The following is a 17,697-nucleotide window of genomic DNA, read 5'->3' as shown; positions in this document are numbered from 1 at the left end:
TCATTTGTGTCATCGGATGGTTAATCATCTTAAACCTAGTTATCATTCCATGCTCCCTGAATCCAGCTCTACTAAAAACAACTTGAGCAGCAAATTTAGGTATAATAGTGGACATAGTATTCAATTCGGGGCGGTGTCGACGAAATAAATGAATGATTCCTGTGATTATATGGATATCCATAATTTTTAATAGCAGTCCGCTCTAGCCATTCCATTATTTCACTTGTTATGTTTTATGTGTTATGTGTGATTTTGACGACGAGCTGGCATGGATGACTGAACATGTAAGGAATGACTAAGCGACCCACTTGGAAATGGGGAGCGCGGCGAGCTCCTTACACCGTCACTGTCCGAAGACAGCGGCCTTCTCTTGCTTTCAGTCCGGATCTAACCCTACCCGTGCTTCTCACTATCTGAAGATTTTCGAGCTATAGCCCGCCATGGCTTCCTCCTCAAAGCCCCAGAGTTCCTTGCTTTAGTGAGTGTCCCCGATACATTAGTACCAACCTTGAACTTGATGAATACCAGCATCAGGCATTCTAACAACTCCTCACCACCAGCACCTGTATCGCACACCGCAACACCATCCTGGCGGAGCACTCCTCTCCAGGATCATCATCCACATCCGCATCCTCACTCGCATCCCTCATCCTCCCCAAAATCACCCACGACAAGCCCCGGAAGTTAACATACACCCATGAACGCCTGTTCGTACACTACATTGCCGACTCGCCAACCGGCGGGTCGGCAGACGATCAAAGTGGACGTTCCGAGCCCAACTCCTACGCACCTATAAGCTACCTAGTAGTAGCATCCGCCGAACAAGGACGCCGCATCCCCTTCGCCTACCTCCTAGAAATGAAGCGCAATTTCCTCTCCAGCTACCCACCATCCAGCACAGACTTTTCCTCGCTGCCAGCATACGGCTGCGCAGCCTTCAATACAGAACTCCGCAGCCTGCTTCAGACATACAACACTGCTCCACCCGCAGACTCCTTGGCGTCTGCCCGCCGCGAGATTGACAATGTACGCGACATCATGACGGAGAATATTGAGCGCGTACTGGAACGCGGCGAGCGCATTGATCTACTAGTTGACAAGACTGATCGGCTTGGTGGGAGTGCGCATGATTTTCGCATCCGCAGTCGGGGGTTGCGTCGGCGCATGTGGTGGAAGAATACTAAGCTCATGGTGCTCCTCGGCTTCGTAGTGATCTTCCTTCTGTACCTGTTTATTGGGTTTGGATGTGGACTGCCAGCTTGGTCGTCATGTGTAGGACACAAGAGCCAGTGATCTACTGCTGGTCCGCACATATGGAATGGGAGGCATTCAACCCATGCTAGCTGAGCAAGCCTGGCTCTTGTTTATATGTCCTTTGTCTTGATTCATTTGCCAAGTTTAACGCACGACATGATGGTTTTTTCTCGGCCTTTCGTTTGCATGAAGCGTCTGTATATTAACTGAATACTTGATCTTTGACAGCTTGGTTACAGTGCCTGGATTTTCGTTTATGTAACTTAGTGTCAACAGAGTCTAGTTACCTGACTGACTGTTATGAAATACGAAAGTGACACTTCAATGTTTTTGGACTTTTAATTTGCATCTGTATTTTGAGAGTCTGTTTATCCACGCCGACGTCATCCACCCCGCATTCCTGTTTATACTTCTCTCGGCAATGCATTATTCTCCAACCAGAAGACAAGTCAAAATCTATGAAGAGGTTGCTGATGATGTTCTTCAAAAGGTGTACGATAATGTATATCTGGAAACGTGCCTGTATCGTTACTAAATCAATTTCAGAGACTTGAGTACAGTATATGTATCTAGGCTCGGTCTGGCAATGATGCCTCATACTCTTCCCAGACCTTTCCAATGTCGTTCTTGTAAATGAAATCCTTGTCACCATAAAGGAAATTGTCAATCTTTGCTTGTAAGCAATGATCAAAGTCTTTGTTCTCTTCCTTGAACTTCTGCATTTTGGCACCCATCTCATCCAGGTGCTCGTACCTTTTGCAATCAGTTATCAAGTCCAAAAATATATCAGAGCTGGGCCAACTCACATTCTGGCATAGTATGGTGACCTGATTACATTGAATATTTCAAGAGCATCCTTAACAGGATGAGAAGAATACTGTGCATACTCGAGTGCTCGAGCGAGAATCCATCCATCCTCCATGGCAAACGTCGCACCAGATCCGAACGCACCTGAAAAACTGTCAGTACCGTTTCTTGTTTAATACATGAGACGGAATGAATTACCTGAGAGTGGGTGACTAGCATCACCTATCAAAGCGATCTTATCCCAGCCAATGATCCTGTCCAAACGAGGTCCAGCAAATGTAGCGAACTCCCCCCATTCGCCTTCCTGAACCACATCCACTGCGTCCCGTACTCGCTGATCAAATGTCTAGTGAAAGTATCAACACATGTATCTTCCAATATGTAGATCGATATCATCTCACCAAAACCCGAGACGCCACTTTCTCATTGGTAGCGGGGATACCCCAGACAACAGTCTTCCCCGGGATCTCAGGCTCCTTATAAGATCGCACGGTGATTTCAAAGAATGGATCATCGCTTTCGCCCTCATCATCCACATCTGAGAAGTAAACATGGCCAGCTTCACCCCACCACCAAGCTGTCGTGGATGCAACATCTGGGATGTGAGCCAGACGTGACCTGGGCACAATCGTGCGGAATGCAGTGTTTCCAGTGAACCGAAGCTGATGTTCGGGAAACAAAACACGTCGAACAATCCATTTTTGAGTCCAGTTAGTCGCAGATAAGTTGAATGGGGAATATGACAAACCGAGTGTATACCATCTGCACCGACGACTAGATCTGCATGTGCGTCTGTCAAATCATCGAATATCAGGCGTACGCCTCCATTGGAACGATCCTCAAGAGAAACAAGCTTTTTATTAAACTGGATCAGACCATCTGGCACCTTATCCAGAAGGGCAGATTGGAGTCGTGTTCTGCGAGCGCGAATAGCCCCACGAGAATCCGCATCGGAGTTTTCGGGGTGCGGGGTGATGCTCAGAATCTTGCCAGTGTGGCCATTTCTGAGCGGATTTCGTCAGCATATGAAGCAGACGCATCAAATCCAACTTCTCATTAGTATTGCTTACCTTTGATGTGTGTTAGACTTGGATCCTCCCTTCACCCCATCACTCGCCCCAAGCAAGTCCAGAACTTTCCACGCATTCGTACTTAGACTGATTCCAGCACCGGCTTCTCGAGGCTCGGGATTCTTTTCGTAAAGTGTTACTTGGAGGAATGGAAGTTGGGATAGAGCAATGGCGGTTCCTAGCCCACCGGGGCCTCCACCAACGATGGCAACGGAAAGTAATGTACGGCCGACCATTTTATTTGATTCAAAATTGAGCTACTATTTGCCGGGGTCTTTGGTAGGCTTATATAACTCAATGGCTCGGTAGTTATTTATATTATTGCTTATCAATGATCACGATGTGCGGAATGTTGTATGATCAAATAGCACGCCATAATAAGTCCGAATGTGTCATGATACGGACTCTGCTGGCTATTGGCTACATATCGGATTGTTTGAGCAGTTATGCTGAGCAATATAATTCGTTCTAGGGACTAGGAGGTTTACGATTTCTAAAAATGGGAGGCTTAGACTAACCAGGAGTAGGAATTCTGATCACTTCGCAAGTTTTCATGCTACCAATCGACGGTGAACCTACCAAATCAAGGATATCATGGCTACGGAGCTTGCTATATGCTATACAACCAAAATTACTACTAATAAGGAAGCATTGATCCTGATATCCCAACTGATCCTTGGATGTATTGGAGGCTGAGGATTGTATGTAGCGCTTGCTCCAGTTTGATTGCCGTTGTTCTAACCAGGATTAGGCTATATATGTAGTTAAGCTTCCCTCCACTTTTCCCTCACCTTTTCCCTCTCTATCTCGCCTGCCAGGAGAGATTATCATATTATTCTCTTTTGCTTCTTTTCCTTGCTATGTACTACATAGTCTTTTCACGAGTGCCCCTCAATAAATAATGATGTGGTACTGTCTGCCGAACATGTTTTTAGTGGGGCATTTTGTCATCATCCGATCCGGAGAAGGCACTCCGACGGCTGAATATTGGAACACCATTCACCACCATTGTGCACTTCAAGCTGGCATCTAAAGATCTTCATTATTAGTCGGCCTTCGGCCTCAATTTAAAAATTAACCTTACCTTATTTCCGAAATTTTTGGCGTCTATGGCCAACGCTGGCATTGCTTGTGGAAGGCCGAGCTCGAAGGGAATTTTTTCATGTCAGAGATGTCGTCGGCGAAAACAAAAGGTATAGTCAAGTGACAGATTTCTTTATCTATTGAGATATCAAGCTTATTCTCTCATAGTGCAATCAAGAGCGGCCATGTGAGAATTGTGTTCAAGCCCAAACAGGTACATAATAATCCTTCGTTTCCTGGGGATTATATGTTCAAAGTGTTAACGACAATCGAAAAACGATTTAGTTTGTGTGCCATCGGAACGATCAAAAAGGAGATCGCAATTTAATCCTCAGTAAGGCTGCCTTCAATCTGGGTTTTGTGTCATCAACTTAGACAAGTACATCTGTTGAGCTAACCTATTCAGATATACGCGGTCCTTAGAAAATCGTCTCTTTGAGTTAGAGGCACAAGCTGGAACACACGAACAAGTATCGAATCCACATGTTCTAAGACCTGAATCAATTGAGAGCTCTACAGTCGCTTCAGGAAGAAGAAATGAGACCAGGTCTCCCACACTAGAGCCTACTCAGCCATCGGTCCTTCGTTTTCCTCCAATGCGAGTAGATATTCAAACTCCGATAACTATTCAAGCATCATCGCCAATCTTCCTCAATACACCTGATATTCACAAGCAGAGATACAGGGCTGGCTTTAGGTCAGAATTCGAAGGCTCAGAATCAACTGTGAAAGAAACGACGGTGAAAGAAATACGATTCTCAGATCAAGAAGAACGGGATTTAATCCAAACCTACATGGAACGAGTCAACCCTCGCTATCCCTTCATCTACGAAGAAAGCTTCCTGGAATGGTACTCTTCCTGGAAAAATTTAAAACAATCTGGGGATGACTTACCGGTTGGTGAGCAATGGAAGTCATTTTTCGTTCAGATGGCGTTTGCAGTTAGCCTTCTCATCGCTGCTCAAGTATCGCCCGAAGAGAGAAACCTATCCAATGTTAGTGAGCTTCAATTCTGAATATGTCTAATAACTAACATTCTAGACTTTATACTCGATTGCCCTTCTGTCTCTCAGCGCCGTGTTTGAGAGACCAGACCCAGTTCTTCATGTTCAAGCTTACTTGATGTGCACGATACATGCACTTCACTCTCCTTCTTCTCAAACCGTTCTGACAATGATATCAACTACAATGCGATGTTGTGTCATCTCTCAACTACATCATCGACCTGCGGATGAGCTTCTGATCCTCGATGCTTCAACTCTGCTGCAAGTTCAAATACGCCGCCGAGTCTTCTGGTCCGCCTATTCAATAGATCGGTTAATTAGTTGGATCTACCATGTTCCATGCAGTGTTGTAGACGAAAACATTCAAACTCAGGTACGTTGACCCAGTCTCCCTCTTTTTGCTCCAGCTAATAGCTCAGCTCTTTGATAACATAAGTGACCATGAAATCCGAACCTGGGAGGTGCGACAGGCGGTTATTGAATCTACCCCTAGACAAACCAGTGTCTCTTCCGCCCTTCACCTGATCCGTGTGAGAAGAATACAGTCACGTATACTTGCAATCATGATGCGCGTCGATTACAATCGAGCATTTGCAACACATTATGGCTGGAGGTTACACATGCTGGAGGAGTTAGGTCAATGGAGGAATCAACTACAGCCTCACAGTGACCCTGAAGCTAGAGGTTATACCAGCCAAGGATGGGTTGGAATGGCGTACAATTATACAATCTTACTTTTACACCGACCGACCAAGGACAACGTTCGAGGGCTAGTTGGGGAAAAGTGCCTACAGGCCTGCGCAGAGATTTTATCTGTTTTCCGCCAGTATCAGAAGGACCGCCAGACAGCCCAGCTTTGGCCAGGGGTGAGAGATATCCTCATTGCGATGCGAACATCATTCCGCTAACAATCATCTAAATGAAGCTTCTGAGTCAATTTGGCATCGGGATTACCCTTCTCTATTGCTTTTGGGCAACGCATCCGTCCAGTCGAACCGATATATACCGATCTTCGGAGACACTCGCAGCAATACAGACATGTTCTGTCATTCTTGCTGTGTTTGCAGAACATTGGAGAGAGGCTGAGCCATTGCGTGATGTATTCGACACACTCTCTGCATCTATTCCATACCATCCTCTTATCTCCGCTGAGAGTGCGGAAAATCGGATATCTAAGGATGCAGCAGATTCAATCATGCGGAATATGCCTCAGATCGTCTCACTTGTCGTGAATAACGATATTTGTAGAATGATCAACGAGATGGTGACCCAGCACTATCCGTGGAAGTTTTCCAGATACAATGATAAGTTCCTCGTCTGGTCCTCGGAAATACATGTTCCTGAAACCTGTTCTCTCTGTCAAGACATGGCCGGGACCAAAAGTGCTGCTTGGTCAGACGACCTTGACCTTCACGAGCCCAGTGTTCACGATCACGAGTTTTTAGATTTTCCCGGCTTGTTTGAATTTTAAGTAGAAAAACTCGGAATGGCATCGATATAATTCGACGACAGATGTTCTGTCTTTTATTGCTTTATTTTAAATTAAGAACCAACCCATAGGATACTGCATGAATTATTTAGTGTAATCATTGGTTGGTCGGCATACATGATGTGGGGCTTACCGTTCGGAGTTTCAGCGCCGAAAAGAAGTGAAGTAGTCATTATCGGAGATTCAACCTCCGATGACTCCAATTCCATTTAATTCTTTTCAAACCAGTTTTTCCTTTCTTCCTTTCTGATTAATCGAAACGGATAATCGCAAGGGAAACTCTGCCATTCCGAACGAAATGTCTCAGAAATTAACGGTCGCCGTGGCCCAGGCCCGCACTCGTTCTGACCTACCCTCCACCCTCGCCGCATTGAAGCGCATCACAGCTCAAGCTGCGTCACGCGGGGTCCAACTCATTCTATTCCCTGAAGCATATCTGGGCGGATATCCCCGTACATGTGACTTCGGCACCGCAGTGGGCGCACGCGGAGCTCATGGCCGTGAACAATTTCTACAATATTTCAAGTCGGCCGTGGATCTAGGTGATACTCCAAGTGGAGCCGGTGACGATTGGGTAGAGCGGAAACTCCCCACAGCCCCGGGGAAGAAGTACCGTGGAGATGGTACAAGAGAGTACCTTGAGCAGGTGGCTCAAGAGACTGGTGTCTTTATTGCCACTGGGCTGATTGAGAAGGCTGCCGGTACCTTGTACTGTTCGATGGTCTTTGTGGATCCCTCGCGAGGTATACTTGGCAAGAGAAGAAAGGTCATGCCAGTGAGTTTGTTTCATAAGCGTTCATCAAGATAAGGATAAGGTGGCTAACATTTTCCTGATTTTTGTGGGAAAGACTGCCTCTGAGCGTCTGATTTGGGGACAGGGCTCGGCGGCGAGTCTGAAAGCTATCACTACTGAGATTAATGGCGTTAAGCTTACGATTGGTGGAGCTATTTGCTGGGAGAACTTCATGCCTCTTCTTCGACAGAGTCTGTATTCGCAGAATGTGAATCTTTATCTTGCGCCAACCGCTGATGCGCGAGATACCTGGCTTCCGCTTTTGCGAACTATTGGTGGTGAAGGACGCACCTTTGTCCTCTCGTCGAACCAATGTGTCCGCTACAATGAGCTTCCATCTTGGATCACTGACCATGCGCCTACACAAGAAGACGGTATTTATTCCTTTCTGATTTTGATTATCTATCTGTTAGACAGCTGCTAACATGGAATGACCAGGGGATCGCTATATCTGCCGAGGTGGGTCGTCTATTGTCGGACCCCTGGGAGAGGTTCTGGCTGGTCCAATCTGGGAAGTTTGTATCGACGATGCCATTGATGCCTCAGATGCCATCTCCAAAGATCACGACGGATTGGTCATCTCGGAGATTGACCTTGAAGATTGTGAGCGGGGTAGACTTGATCTGGATGTCGCTGGGAGCTATTCTCGGTCTGATGCGTTCAAGCTCACAGTGGAGGGGCTTGATTTGAACCCTCCCCCCTTTTAGAATCAGAGCGTGAGAGCTTGATCGTATGATCTACCTAGCTCATCATTACACACCAGATGCACACAGCACTGCAAAGAATATCTCAATTTTTGAAAAGTCGGCACAAAACAAATGCGCAGACTGTTCATCCAAGAGGCATGGATTACTTACTACTTACTACTCCGTACATAAATTGACAAATTTAGTCAAGCTTTGTAAATGGAAGATAAATTATGTTTTTAAGGTAAGTTGTTCATATAGCTGCCAAGTTCTATTCTACCTAGACCAATTTTGGTGTTGTGATGTCCCTCACTTTCAAACCAACAACATCCTAGTCCGAAGACATCAGCGCCGGTCTGCAAGTGAGACAGAACCATTCCGTAGAATAACCCTGCGATTCGTTATGCGCCATTCGTTTACCATACCAACCATCATGTCCGTCAAGCGGGGTTGGTACGGAGATAATTTGGCGGGAGATCAAGAAGGGGAGAGCCCTCAGTTCGACAAGAGGGTCATTTAAGGCTTATGTTAGTGAAGAGCAGGCTTTCTTTCATGAGTCACAAGATACGCATCATCAGCGTAAATTGCAAACATAGTAACATGTTCGTTGGAAGACAGGTCGCAGGAGTCGGATGTGGTGTGCACTAGATGTTCTAGCCAGCATAACCTGAACGCTGCACGATCCCATTGAATTACGTCACATGTTGATTGTCTTGTTGTGGAACATGGCCCATTGAATGGAGTTGCTGACTCCTATCTCATGGTGGTCCATATCGATCATTTTGAAAGGACCACATAAGGTGACTAGCTGAAGAAATAACAAGTAAAGTTTGGCTTTTGTAGCCGAAAATTGTGCGGCATCACGTGATACTGACTGCCCCACCTCGATTGCTGTTTTGTAATTGGCTACAGCTGCAGACTTCCTGGACGCGTCCAGCGCATCGCGAAACGCCGCTGAATGAGGCCCTTAATTCCTCTTTCTTCAGACTCGTCAGACTGGGCTCAATAGCAAGGCTTTAACCGCAGCCGAAAATTTACCAGATACGATCCGCCTATTGTCGAATCAGTGCTAGCGCAATAACGCGTCCCAAATCACCTTTCGCCTTTGACCCGCCAAAGCCAAGTCCTTTGTCCCCAATTTGTTCCTTGAATCTGCGAACAAATATGGGATTATAGCCTCCAGCTGGTATTCCTCTCTCTATGGAAGACGGAGATGACGAACACGATCCTGCCGGATGGCTAGGACGCTTTGTCAATCCAGGGAGTTCTCCTTCATGGACACACCCTGCGTTCGTGGATCCTGCAAAGGCTGCGCATGAAGCAAAGATGCATTATATAAATGATGCTGCTCGCTACCACAATATGTCACTGCGTCAACAGCGAGTGCAAGCACAAGCGAGGGATATTGAGGAGAGACTGTTGCAAGAGAGGAGAAAGGACGAAGTGGCGCGACGGCAAACCAGAGAACCAGAGGAGGGACTGGCTCAGTGGAAAGCAACGAAGACACAGGACGAGATGGCGATAGACAACCTGAGACGACAGCAATACAATCAGCTTCAAAGGGAGCAAGACAGACTACGGCAGCAGCAACGACAGCTAGGCCCAGCGCCAGGTACACAACGAGAATTTGATGGGGACTCGGTCTGGACTCAATACGGCCAAAGCCGACCGGTGATAGCTGGAGAGCTAATGAGACAGTCCTCGCGACTACCAGACAGAGAAACCCATAGCCAGCAGTCCGTGAGGCCGGCAGATATCGGACCATCCCCATATTACCCACCCAATCCTTCCTGTCGCGCCGACGCCCCTTTTCCTGCCTCACCACAGCCATCAGCAGGTGCCAGGCAGCCTTCGAGGCCAGTGACAAACCAGCAGAGAACTTCCAATGGTTCTGCGTCTTGGTCGATGTCACGCTATGATATCTCACAAAGATCCTCAATATCTACTTCTAGTCCTGCAGACCAAGTACAAGGATCGATGGCTTCACAGCGTGCGCAGACAGGCCGACCAGCATTAGTACCAAATGGACTCCCACTCCCGGATCCGCAGTTTGGAAATTACCAGCGCCAGGGCCGAGATTCTGCGAAGACTGTCGATCAGCTAGAAGCAGCTTCCAAGTCTCCACCTGAAGAACTCCAAGGCTTATCCATTGAACCCAGCATTCCTCCAACAACATCTTCAGAAAAAGATGTATGCACTTCCGCAGCTCGGAGCACGCTTGGCCCTAATTCCACAAACCAGACCCGGTCCAATGTGATAGAGCCTGCCTTAGTCTATTGGCATCCATCTCAGAAACCGCCACCCATCCCCCCTGCACCAGTTTCATCAGTCTTGGGCTCAACGGTCCAAGCGCCAGTTGATTACGCCAATCAGGGGACCCAGAACAACGCTTCAGTCACTTCGTACATGATCCACAAACCGGCTCCCGGGTCTCAGAAAGCGGCGCCTGTGGCACATTCGAAAAGTAGGCTCAGCAGTATGGAAGGGCAAGAACCTCCAAATAAGATACGAAGAATTCAAGATGGCTCTAAGCAGTCAAGCGGCCCCAATACCGAAGAGCATATGCTACCTAGGAAGCAGACAAAGTCAAGCATCGCTCGGCTATTAGGGCGGCTTGATCTTGTTGAACCACTGGATGTGAATGAGATGGACGTGAAGAAAACGTACGATGCGACCACTATTGCCCGGGATGTATTGATTGCTGCTGCAAAACACCCAACAGAGAAGGGTTTGAATCATCACTTGCTTATTCTCAAACATTCACTTGCTTCGTTGGATTACTCGGCAGACCTGGCTACACTGAGGTGGGATCTACTCGATCCACTCTTATCTTCACGTGAGGACTCGACATTCACGCGTCCACCGATCCAACCAATTAACGCGACCGGCGCGACGGTGGTTTCTGCTCAGCTCAATCCCCGTTCATCTGGACCTTCTTCATTACCTTCAAATGCTTTGCCTCTTACTTCATATCCCTTAACATCCGGTCCTCCACCCCCACCACCATTGCCACAACCTTCCCATCCGATCCCCGCGCCCGAGCCGGCGCCATTGAAATCCGAGTTGCCAGCAAGAAATCCAAATATCGGATCGCGCTCACCTTCACGCTCAAATATTGCCGCCCAAGAATCAGTCGTACCCGCCAAATCGCCGCGGACCAAACAAACTCTTCAACCTGCGGTTGTAGTTCATTCATCTCCCCAGAAAATGCAAACTACGAAGAAGAGGGGCCGCCCAAGGAAGGATGAAGTGGATAAGACTATCATTGACCGTATTTCAACTCCAACTGAAGCAGTCGAGTACCCAGTCTACAAGTGTTATTGGGAAAAATGCCAAGCCGAGCTTCACACCTTGCTCTTACTTCAGCGCCACGTTTTGAAGGCACATGTTCCTCACAATCTTACTTGTGGCTGGTATGGGTGTGAGAATTCAACGCATATGGCAGCTTCGACACTGTGGGAGCACATGAGAGATACTCATGTTAAGGATTATGCTTGGAACCTAGGGGATGGTCCTGTGGTGCCTTCACCTGGTGAGCAAATTGATACGTGCATCTGATAGTCCCATGCTGGACTTTCAGCTTTCATTTGTACCTTGAGAATATTCTAACAAGAACGACTTCTATCAGGTGAGGATGACGTTGATAAAACGCCTAAAATTCCCCACTTCAACCTGTTTGACCGCCAAGCACGCCCGGGAACTCTGATTCTCCCAGCTGATCGTGACTTGGTCGAAATATTCAACCGATCTCGCGGCATTTCGAACTCGAAACAGAAGGCGGAGGCATTCATAGATGGAGCATGTCGCTGGAAAGAGGAGGTTGGGCCTGATATTGACATCAGCGATCGCCGACTGTCAACCCCTCCACGACAAATGTCGAGTCAACTTACCGAAACTGCGTATACTCTCCCGGGGGCTGTCTAATCACCTCAATCTTTTGCCTCGACTTTCTTTCCATCTCATCAGCGGGCCTGATCCCCAGGAGGAAATGTTATCTGGACCTTTGGAAGTCCCGTTACAGCGCGCCATTATCCATTTACATTATCTAGTCACATGAAATAGCATAGAAAATGCATTGCTCTAATTGAGCACATGGAAACCAATTGGTATCTTGCTGTTCAGAATAGAACGATAAAACAAAACAAATCGGCCTTTCGCGTTGGTCGTGGGGTATTGTACATGCACTCCTATCTCATCCCAGGTGGCCGCTCTTCCACTGCCCAAATAGGATTTCTGTCCAGGCTTTCACTTTGATGTGGTCTTAATTGCCATTCCGCTTATTTCGCTTGGGTTGTTGATCCGACATTGTCTGATGACACGGGGGATTCGGTGCTTTTGATTGACTCGGTGGTAGTTTCTTCGTCATCGCGAGCATTGACATCGAGAAAGTGGTAGAGGACAATCATCATCATAGCACACGAGCCTAGGAAGATGGCAAGGCGGTAGAGGTCGTTGTCGGAAATCATGGTAAAGGTTGATTTCGGAGAGGAGTTGAGTAGTTGACCAGGTACGGAGTAGTCAGGAGGTAAACCGGTCACTGCCCAGGTGGGGAGGGACACGTCAATTGATATTGGTGTAAGACAAGGCGTAAACTGAGTACTGAGTAACGTGAAAGTTACAATGAACAAGGATTGTTGAAATTGAAGTTCGCAAGCTGGTGGTTTAACATCCAACGTGTCATGAAAGTAAGTTAGCGTCGATCTGGGTTACATAACCAAGTTTATTTAACTACATGACTAATCCATACATTCCAACGGTAAGCATAATTTCTTTGATTTTCCCCCTCTCCCCCCGGATTTTCTTCCTTATACAGGAATGTTTTGATCATCATGGCCGAACCACCTGTTCAACAGTTTCCACATTCCGAGCTTCAACCAAAACCTTCCCCTTCTTTACTGGCTTGTTTGCTCTGTCGCAGAAAACATCTCAAATGTGATGGACAAACGCCTATCTGTGGCCGTTGTGTTTCAACAGGCTCCGAATGTGAATATACCAAATCTCGTCGAGGTTTTCAGGGTCAGTCTAAAAAACGTCGTGCTCGAGAATCCTCCAATGGGGTTCTCAATATAAGCAACCCCTCCGCGGAGTGGCAAGTTCAGGAATCTTTCCAGTATACTCCTGCCATCCCAGTTTCATCATCTGGATCTTTAAGTCCTGGTATGAACAACACGTCTGTCACAATGGCACCGCCTGTTTCGCGCTCTTTGACGGGGCCGGGGCCGCTCACTCCGGAATCGGTCTCGTCGATCGCTGGTGATGGGTACCTGCTGGATATCTACTATACCTATTTTCACTCAGCTCACCCGATCCTTCCGCCCCTGCGGTTCCTTTTTCGCGCTGCTTTTCCGCCGTTTTTGGAACATGTAATGAAATTTATTGCTTCTCACTTTACCCCAGCTGCTTCAAGTGAGACATATCGTCCCAATGTCGTTACTGGAGTTCACGAGCAAGAGTCATCCGTCGAAAAGGTGCAGGCACTTCTTCTGCTGGCAATTGTGCTGCATTCACGCAATGAACGGAGCGAAGCCGGCGTTTGTCTGGCTACCGCTGTGGACGTGGCATTCGAACTGGGAATGCACCAAGCAACGTTCTCTGAGCTTGCCAGCAATGGCGACCCAATTCGTGCCGAGTGTTTACGCCGAACATGGTGGGAACTTTTCGTAATCGAAGGCCTGCTTACGGCTTTGGGGGTACAGCAGGTCTACCGTACCAATTTAGTTCCGCCTGTTGTGCCGCTTCCTTGTGAGGAACGCATCTATCAGGACGGTCTCACCCCACCCCCGGCTCCAACAATCACTCAGTTTGACGAGCGCGTGTTTGCAGACGATGAGCGGGATTTTTCGTCTTACTGTTATCGCATTGAGGCAGTGCGTGTTCTTGGCCGAGTAGTGGCGACGCAGGATATGGTGGAAGGGCAGCAGGACCAGGTTGAAGCCATTGACGCGCGAATTGCTAGCTGGTTCCACCACCTTCCCGATTCTAAGTTAGAGTTGATTCGGCCCGATGGCTCCGTCGATGAGATCATGTTCCAGGCAACTATGATCATCAACGGCGCTTCTATTTATTTGAATTTCCCGCGGTCAGATCTGTTGTCGTCCCCCGCCGTCGCCTCGGAGGTGATTTGTGGCCACCACGGTCCCATTAGTGTTCCCGCCTTCTCTCATCACGTCCATGCCATGAAGGCCGTCAGGGCGGCAAGTGAACTGTCATCGCTCGCAGCCATTCGTCTCCCAGTTGAGCGCCACACCCCATTCTTCATCTGCGCGCTCACACTCAGTTCCATTGTTCAGCTGGCCGCATGCTCCGTCAAGGCAGGCAGCATGCCCGACCCCAGCCGTGATCGCATCGGTCTTACCATCGGCGTATTCAAGTCTCTGGCGAAGACTTGGGCCATTTCACAATCCATCATGCGCCAAATCAAGGCCGTATCGCGGGACGTATTGGAACTCGGTGTGCGACCAAACATGGATCACATCGATCTTACCTCGATGCTTGATGGTGGGCTTTTCTGGCCACAGGAAGGCCCCAGCTGAAGCGACCATATAGAGTAGTGTCCAAAATTATGTTACCAGCATGGGGATCGCATGGTCTGAAGATACGTGGCCTCAATGAAGTCGGGCCGAACGATTAAATGAAGAGAGGACCGAGGGAACTCTTGAGAGTGGGGGCCACTCACTTCCGGGCAACTCTCCACCCATTTAACCTGGGTGGATGTGTGTTCAAAGCGCCCAAACCCCGCTCTCTGCAAGCTTGGCGATTCCGGATTTGACGAATGTCGGGCTAGTGAATAGCCTACAACTGGCCAAAAGACAAAATGCCGTTAAGGCCACCTAACATCATGTTTGACTGGAAGCCAAATGTTGACAAGGGTCATTTGTACAAAGAGAAAGGTGGATGAACGGCAAGCCAAATTAGTGTATCAATGGAAGGAAGGTTGCAGTAGGATTTAAGGAAGCGAGATTAAGGTTTTAGTCCCTTTGATGGACTCATTGTGGATTCTCTCAGCCATTTTCTGTCTCAAACTCTCGCATGTTATACCTCACATTGGCATTGCATTTCTGCATTGATGACTCAGAATTTACACATCACATCATATCCGACTTCTACGGCGATCTAGGCACTGTCGATCCTTGGTGGAGCGCCTTGGCTTTGTGCCAAATGAATGAGGCAGAAGCTATATCCACCCATACGTAAAGATAAGTCCGATACGTATGATGAGAAAACATTCAAAAACCAAATACACCTACTATCAGATGACTTGCTTAAAGGGCTAATTTAATAATAATAAGACGTCCCTACACTATTTTTTGATCTGCCGAGGCCCGTCCAATATTGCTATCGATATACTCCAAAGGCCTCAAGACAAATGTTATTCGCATAAAGCCGGGAAATGACGGGTAGTACGCTTCATAATAGGCCGGTAGCAGTGCAATATTTTAGGTGAAGCTTGGGACCTGAGCACATACATACATCAATATTGGATTCCAAGGTTCTACTTCACATCTTCATTTCAAGTGAACATGGCGTTGCCTGGCGCTGGTAACCCTTGTAAACGACCTCGAGCCGCTACGTGATAAGATACTGGCAAGGGACCCCTGACAGATCTTAGAGCCAAATGGGTGTTTGGTATGCTAGTTTATGAGGTCGGCATTTATGACTGGGCAATGCACAAAACTCAGTACCGACGAATTAGGCAGTAGTCCTGATTTGTTAGCTGACAACCAATCACACATTACGTCTAAACAAATTCATTTGATCACAATTCTGAGCGAAGATGGATCCACGACCGCACGCTCGGCCATGGTGGGGGTAGTCCAACGCTCGAACGATCTAGTGGAAGTTGCATCTGGTTCGACTGCTCATCCTCTGAGTCTAGGACCTCGATGCGCTGCGGAGTGTCGGGTAGAGCCATGCCGGTTCTAAATACCGCGACCGTACCATGAATTTCGGACCGACATTTTTTTGCAGGCGGGCCTGGAAAGAGAGCTTGTGCGGTTCTCGTTGGAAGTGAGAGGTCTACGCTGGACGCTTTGAGATAACGGAAGATTGCCTCGCTTTGCGGAGAGCGCACGACCACCACTTGAACTTGAGATCGGACTGGCACTGTAGCCGATCCTACTACCTTGTCTACTCTTGCGGGAATATTTTCGGTCGGGATCGCTTCGGTGGGAATCACAGGGGATCATAGGGATCACGGGGACCACTTCGGGGATCACTTCGGGGATCGCTTCGGTTGTTTCGATCACTTCCGTGACTTCAGGAGTCGCCGCCACCTACACGGCGTCGATGGGAGCCTGGATAGATCAGCATACGCTGCCAAAGTGGAAGAGAACATACCTGCTGCGCCGTTCCAGTCGATTCTGAACCGAATCCCGACCCATCCCTCACAGTATCCGGAGGGGACTCTGTTGGGACCCGCCAGCGAGTATTGGGTTCCCTCTGGTGCAACTGCTGCATCCAGACTTCGCGCCACGGTCGGTCTGCTCCCGAATTCCTTTTCCAGCCAAGTTGGTCGCCACAATGCTTCCGGATGGCCTTTTCGTTGCTCAGCAGGATCTCACATAGCTTACAGAGGAAGCCATCCACTACGGAAATCCCAGGCAGCCGACTCTGCTCCCCCAGAATCCTGGGCGCCGAACGGAATGTCCGGTGACGAAATTGGTGCCGCTTGAACCACTTCATGATCTCCCCAACTGTCATTTGTCTTGGTACGTTATCCCGATGATCGTTGGTGTGGATGTGGTAACTGATCCCCTTGTCCACCACGGCCTCTTCACACACGGTGCAGAACATTAAGCGCACTCGGGGGATGTAGATGAAAACCTCCTGCAAATCCCGTGGGATGTTCATTATGTTGACTGACATTAGGAATTGATGATCTGACGCTTGAGAAGATAAGAAAAGATGATTATGAGAAGGTGAGAAGACAAAATAAGAGATTCATAGGGAGGTAATAATGAATGTCTTTAAGACGGATATCGTTTATATAGATTACCAAGTCAAATATAGGATATTCCGATTGATCTTGATGGAGATCGAAATAATGTTCTGATAGGCCTATCAGTGTAAACACATCCGATCGCCCGCATCGCCCCTTTAACTACCTTTACCATAGACAGGTCGTAAGTTCATAACCCTATAGATAACTGCCTCGTATCCTCTCTATCATATAGATATAATATATTTACCCCACCGCAGCGATTCCGAAATTCATTAGTCTTATTGATAGATCTTTATCAGCCTTGTCTACTCTACTCAGCCTTAAACAACGCTTTTCTCACTCGATTACCTACGTGGGATCCCATAATGTGCGGGATCGGTTTTCCTATAGCGCTATTGCCTTATACTAATATATCGACTATTGAAGAATCTCCCCCCTGATTAGACTCAAGATGGCATCCGATTATTAGTCTCCTACGATACGGTCGCGTCGCGCCGCGCGAGTCGGACGAGCTGATGTCGACATAAAGCGAGTTCAAACTCCCTGTCCGTCGTGCATCTCACTTCTGAC

The 17,697-nt window shown here is 47.9% G+C and overlaps 8 protein-coding genes across 8 annotated transcripts; 5 read left to right on the top strand and 3 right to left on the bottom strand.

Moving 5' to 3' along the window:
- Window positions 1–440: 440 nt before the first annotated feature.
- Window positions 441–1,293, top strand: N7520_003050 (uncharacterized protein; the record flags this gene model as incomplete). Its single annotated transcript, XM_057136985.1, has 2 exons — window positions 441–478; window positions 561–1,293. The coding sequence occupies 2 exons, from the start codon at window positions 441–443 to the stop codon at window positions 1,291–1,293; spliced, it is 771 nt and encodes a 256-aa protein (XP_056999671.1).
- Window positions 1,294–1,823: 530 nt separating this feature from the next.
- Window positions 1,824–3,367, bottom strand: N7520_003049 (FAD-binding monooxygenase; the record flags this gene model as incomplete). The annotated part of the gene is made up of 6 exons (XM_057136984.1): window positions 1,824–2,007; window positions 2,061–2,205; window positions 2,260–2,407; window positions 2,463–2,723; window positions 2,810–3,065; window positions 3,132–3,367. The coding sequence occupies 6 exons, from the start codon at window positions 3,365–3,367 to the stop codon at window positions 1,824–1,826; spliced, it is 1,230 nt and encodes a 409-aa protein (XP_056999670.1).
- Window positions 3,368–4,621: 1,254 nt separating this feature from the next.
- Window positions 4,622–6,689, top strand: N7520_003048 (fungal specific transcription factor domain-containing protein; the record flags this gene model as incomplete). Its single annotated transcript, XM_057136983.1, has 4 exons — window positions 4,622–5,209; window positions 5,256–5,591; window positions 5,626–6,084; window positions 6,144–6,689. Coding segments are annotated over 4 exons (1,929 nt in total), but the record flags the coding sequence as incomplete, so codon positions are not given.
- Window positions 6,690–7,005: 316 nt separating this feature from the next.
- Window positions 7,006–8,207, top strand: N7520_003047 (nitrilase; the record flags this gene model as incomplete). Its single annotated transcript, XM_057136982.1, has 3 exons — window positions 7,006–7,482; window positions 7,556–7,874; window positions 7,939–8,207. The coding sequence occupies 3 exons, from the start codon at window positions 7,006–7,008 to the stop codon at window positions 8,205–8,207; spliced, it is 1,065 nt and encodes a 354-aa protein (XP_056999668.1).
- Window positions 8,208–9,386: 1,179 nt separating this feature from the next.
- N7520_003046 (putative C2H2 finger domain protein) lies at window positions 9,387–12,110 on the top strand (the record flags this gene model as incomplete). The annotated part of the gene is made up of 2 exons (XM_057136981.1): window positions 9,387–11,718; window positions 11,815–12,110. 2 exons carry the CDS (start codon window positions 9,387–9,389, stop codon window positions 12,108–12,110), a joined length of 2,628 nt encoding a protein of 875 aa, XP_056999667.1.
- A 353-nt stretch (window positions 12,111–12,463) lies between these two features.
- Window positions 12,464–12,652, bottom strand: N7520_003045 (dolichyl-diphosphooligosaccharide--protein glycosyltransferase subunit 4; the record flags this gene model as incomplete). The annotated part of the gene is made up of 1 exon (XM_057136980.1): window positions 12,464–12,652. One exon carries the CDS (start codon window positions 12,650–12,652, stop codon window positions 12,464–12,466), a length of 189 nt encoding a protein of 62 aa, XP_056999666.1.
- A 363-nt stretch (window positions 12,653–13,015) lies between these two features.
- Window positions 13,016–14,719, top strand: N7520_003044 (Zn(II)2Cys6 transcription factor; the record flags this gene model as incomplete). Its single annotated transcript, XM_057136979.1, has 1 exon — window positions 13,016–14,719. One exon carries the CDS (start codon window positions 13,016–13,018, stop codon window positions 14,717–14,719), a length of 1,704 nt encoding a protein of 567 aa, XP_056999665.1.
- Window positions 14,720–16,442: 1,723 nt separating this feature from the next.
- On the bottom strand, window positions 16,443–17,051 carry N7520_003043 (uncharacterized protein; the record flags this gene model as incomplete). Its single annotated transcript, XM_057136978.1, has 1 exon — window positions 16,443–17,051. One exon carries the CDS (start codon window positions 17,049–17,051, stop codon window positions 16,443–16,445), a length of 609 nt encoding a protein of 202 aa, XP_056999664.1.
- Window positions 17,052–17,697: the final 646 nt, after the last annotated feature.

Source organism: Penicillium odoratum (genome assembly GCF_028828045.1).
Source record: "Penicillium odoratum strain IBT 22623 chromosome Unknown utg000002l_segment0_segment0, whole genome shotgun sequence".
In the NCBI taxonomy this organism is placed as follows: domain Eukaryota; kingdom Fungi; phylum Ascomycota; class Eurotiomycetes; order Eurotiales; family Aspergillaceae; genus Penicillium; species Penicillium odoratum.
Note: the sequence above shows the minus strand (reverse complement) of the source record. Positions and strands in the feature narration are given on the sequence as shown.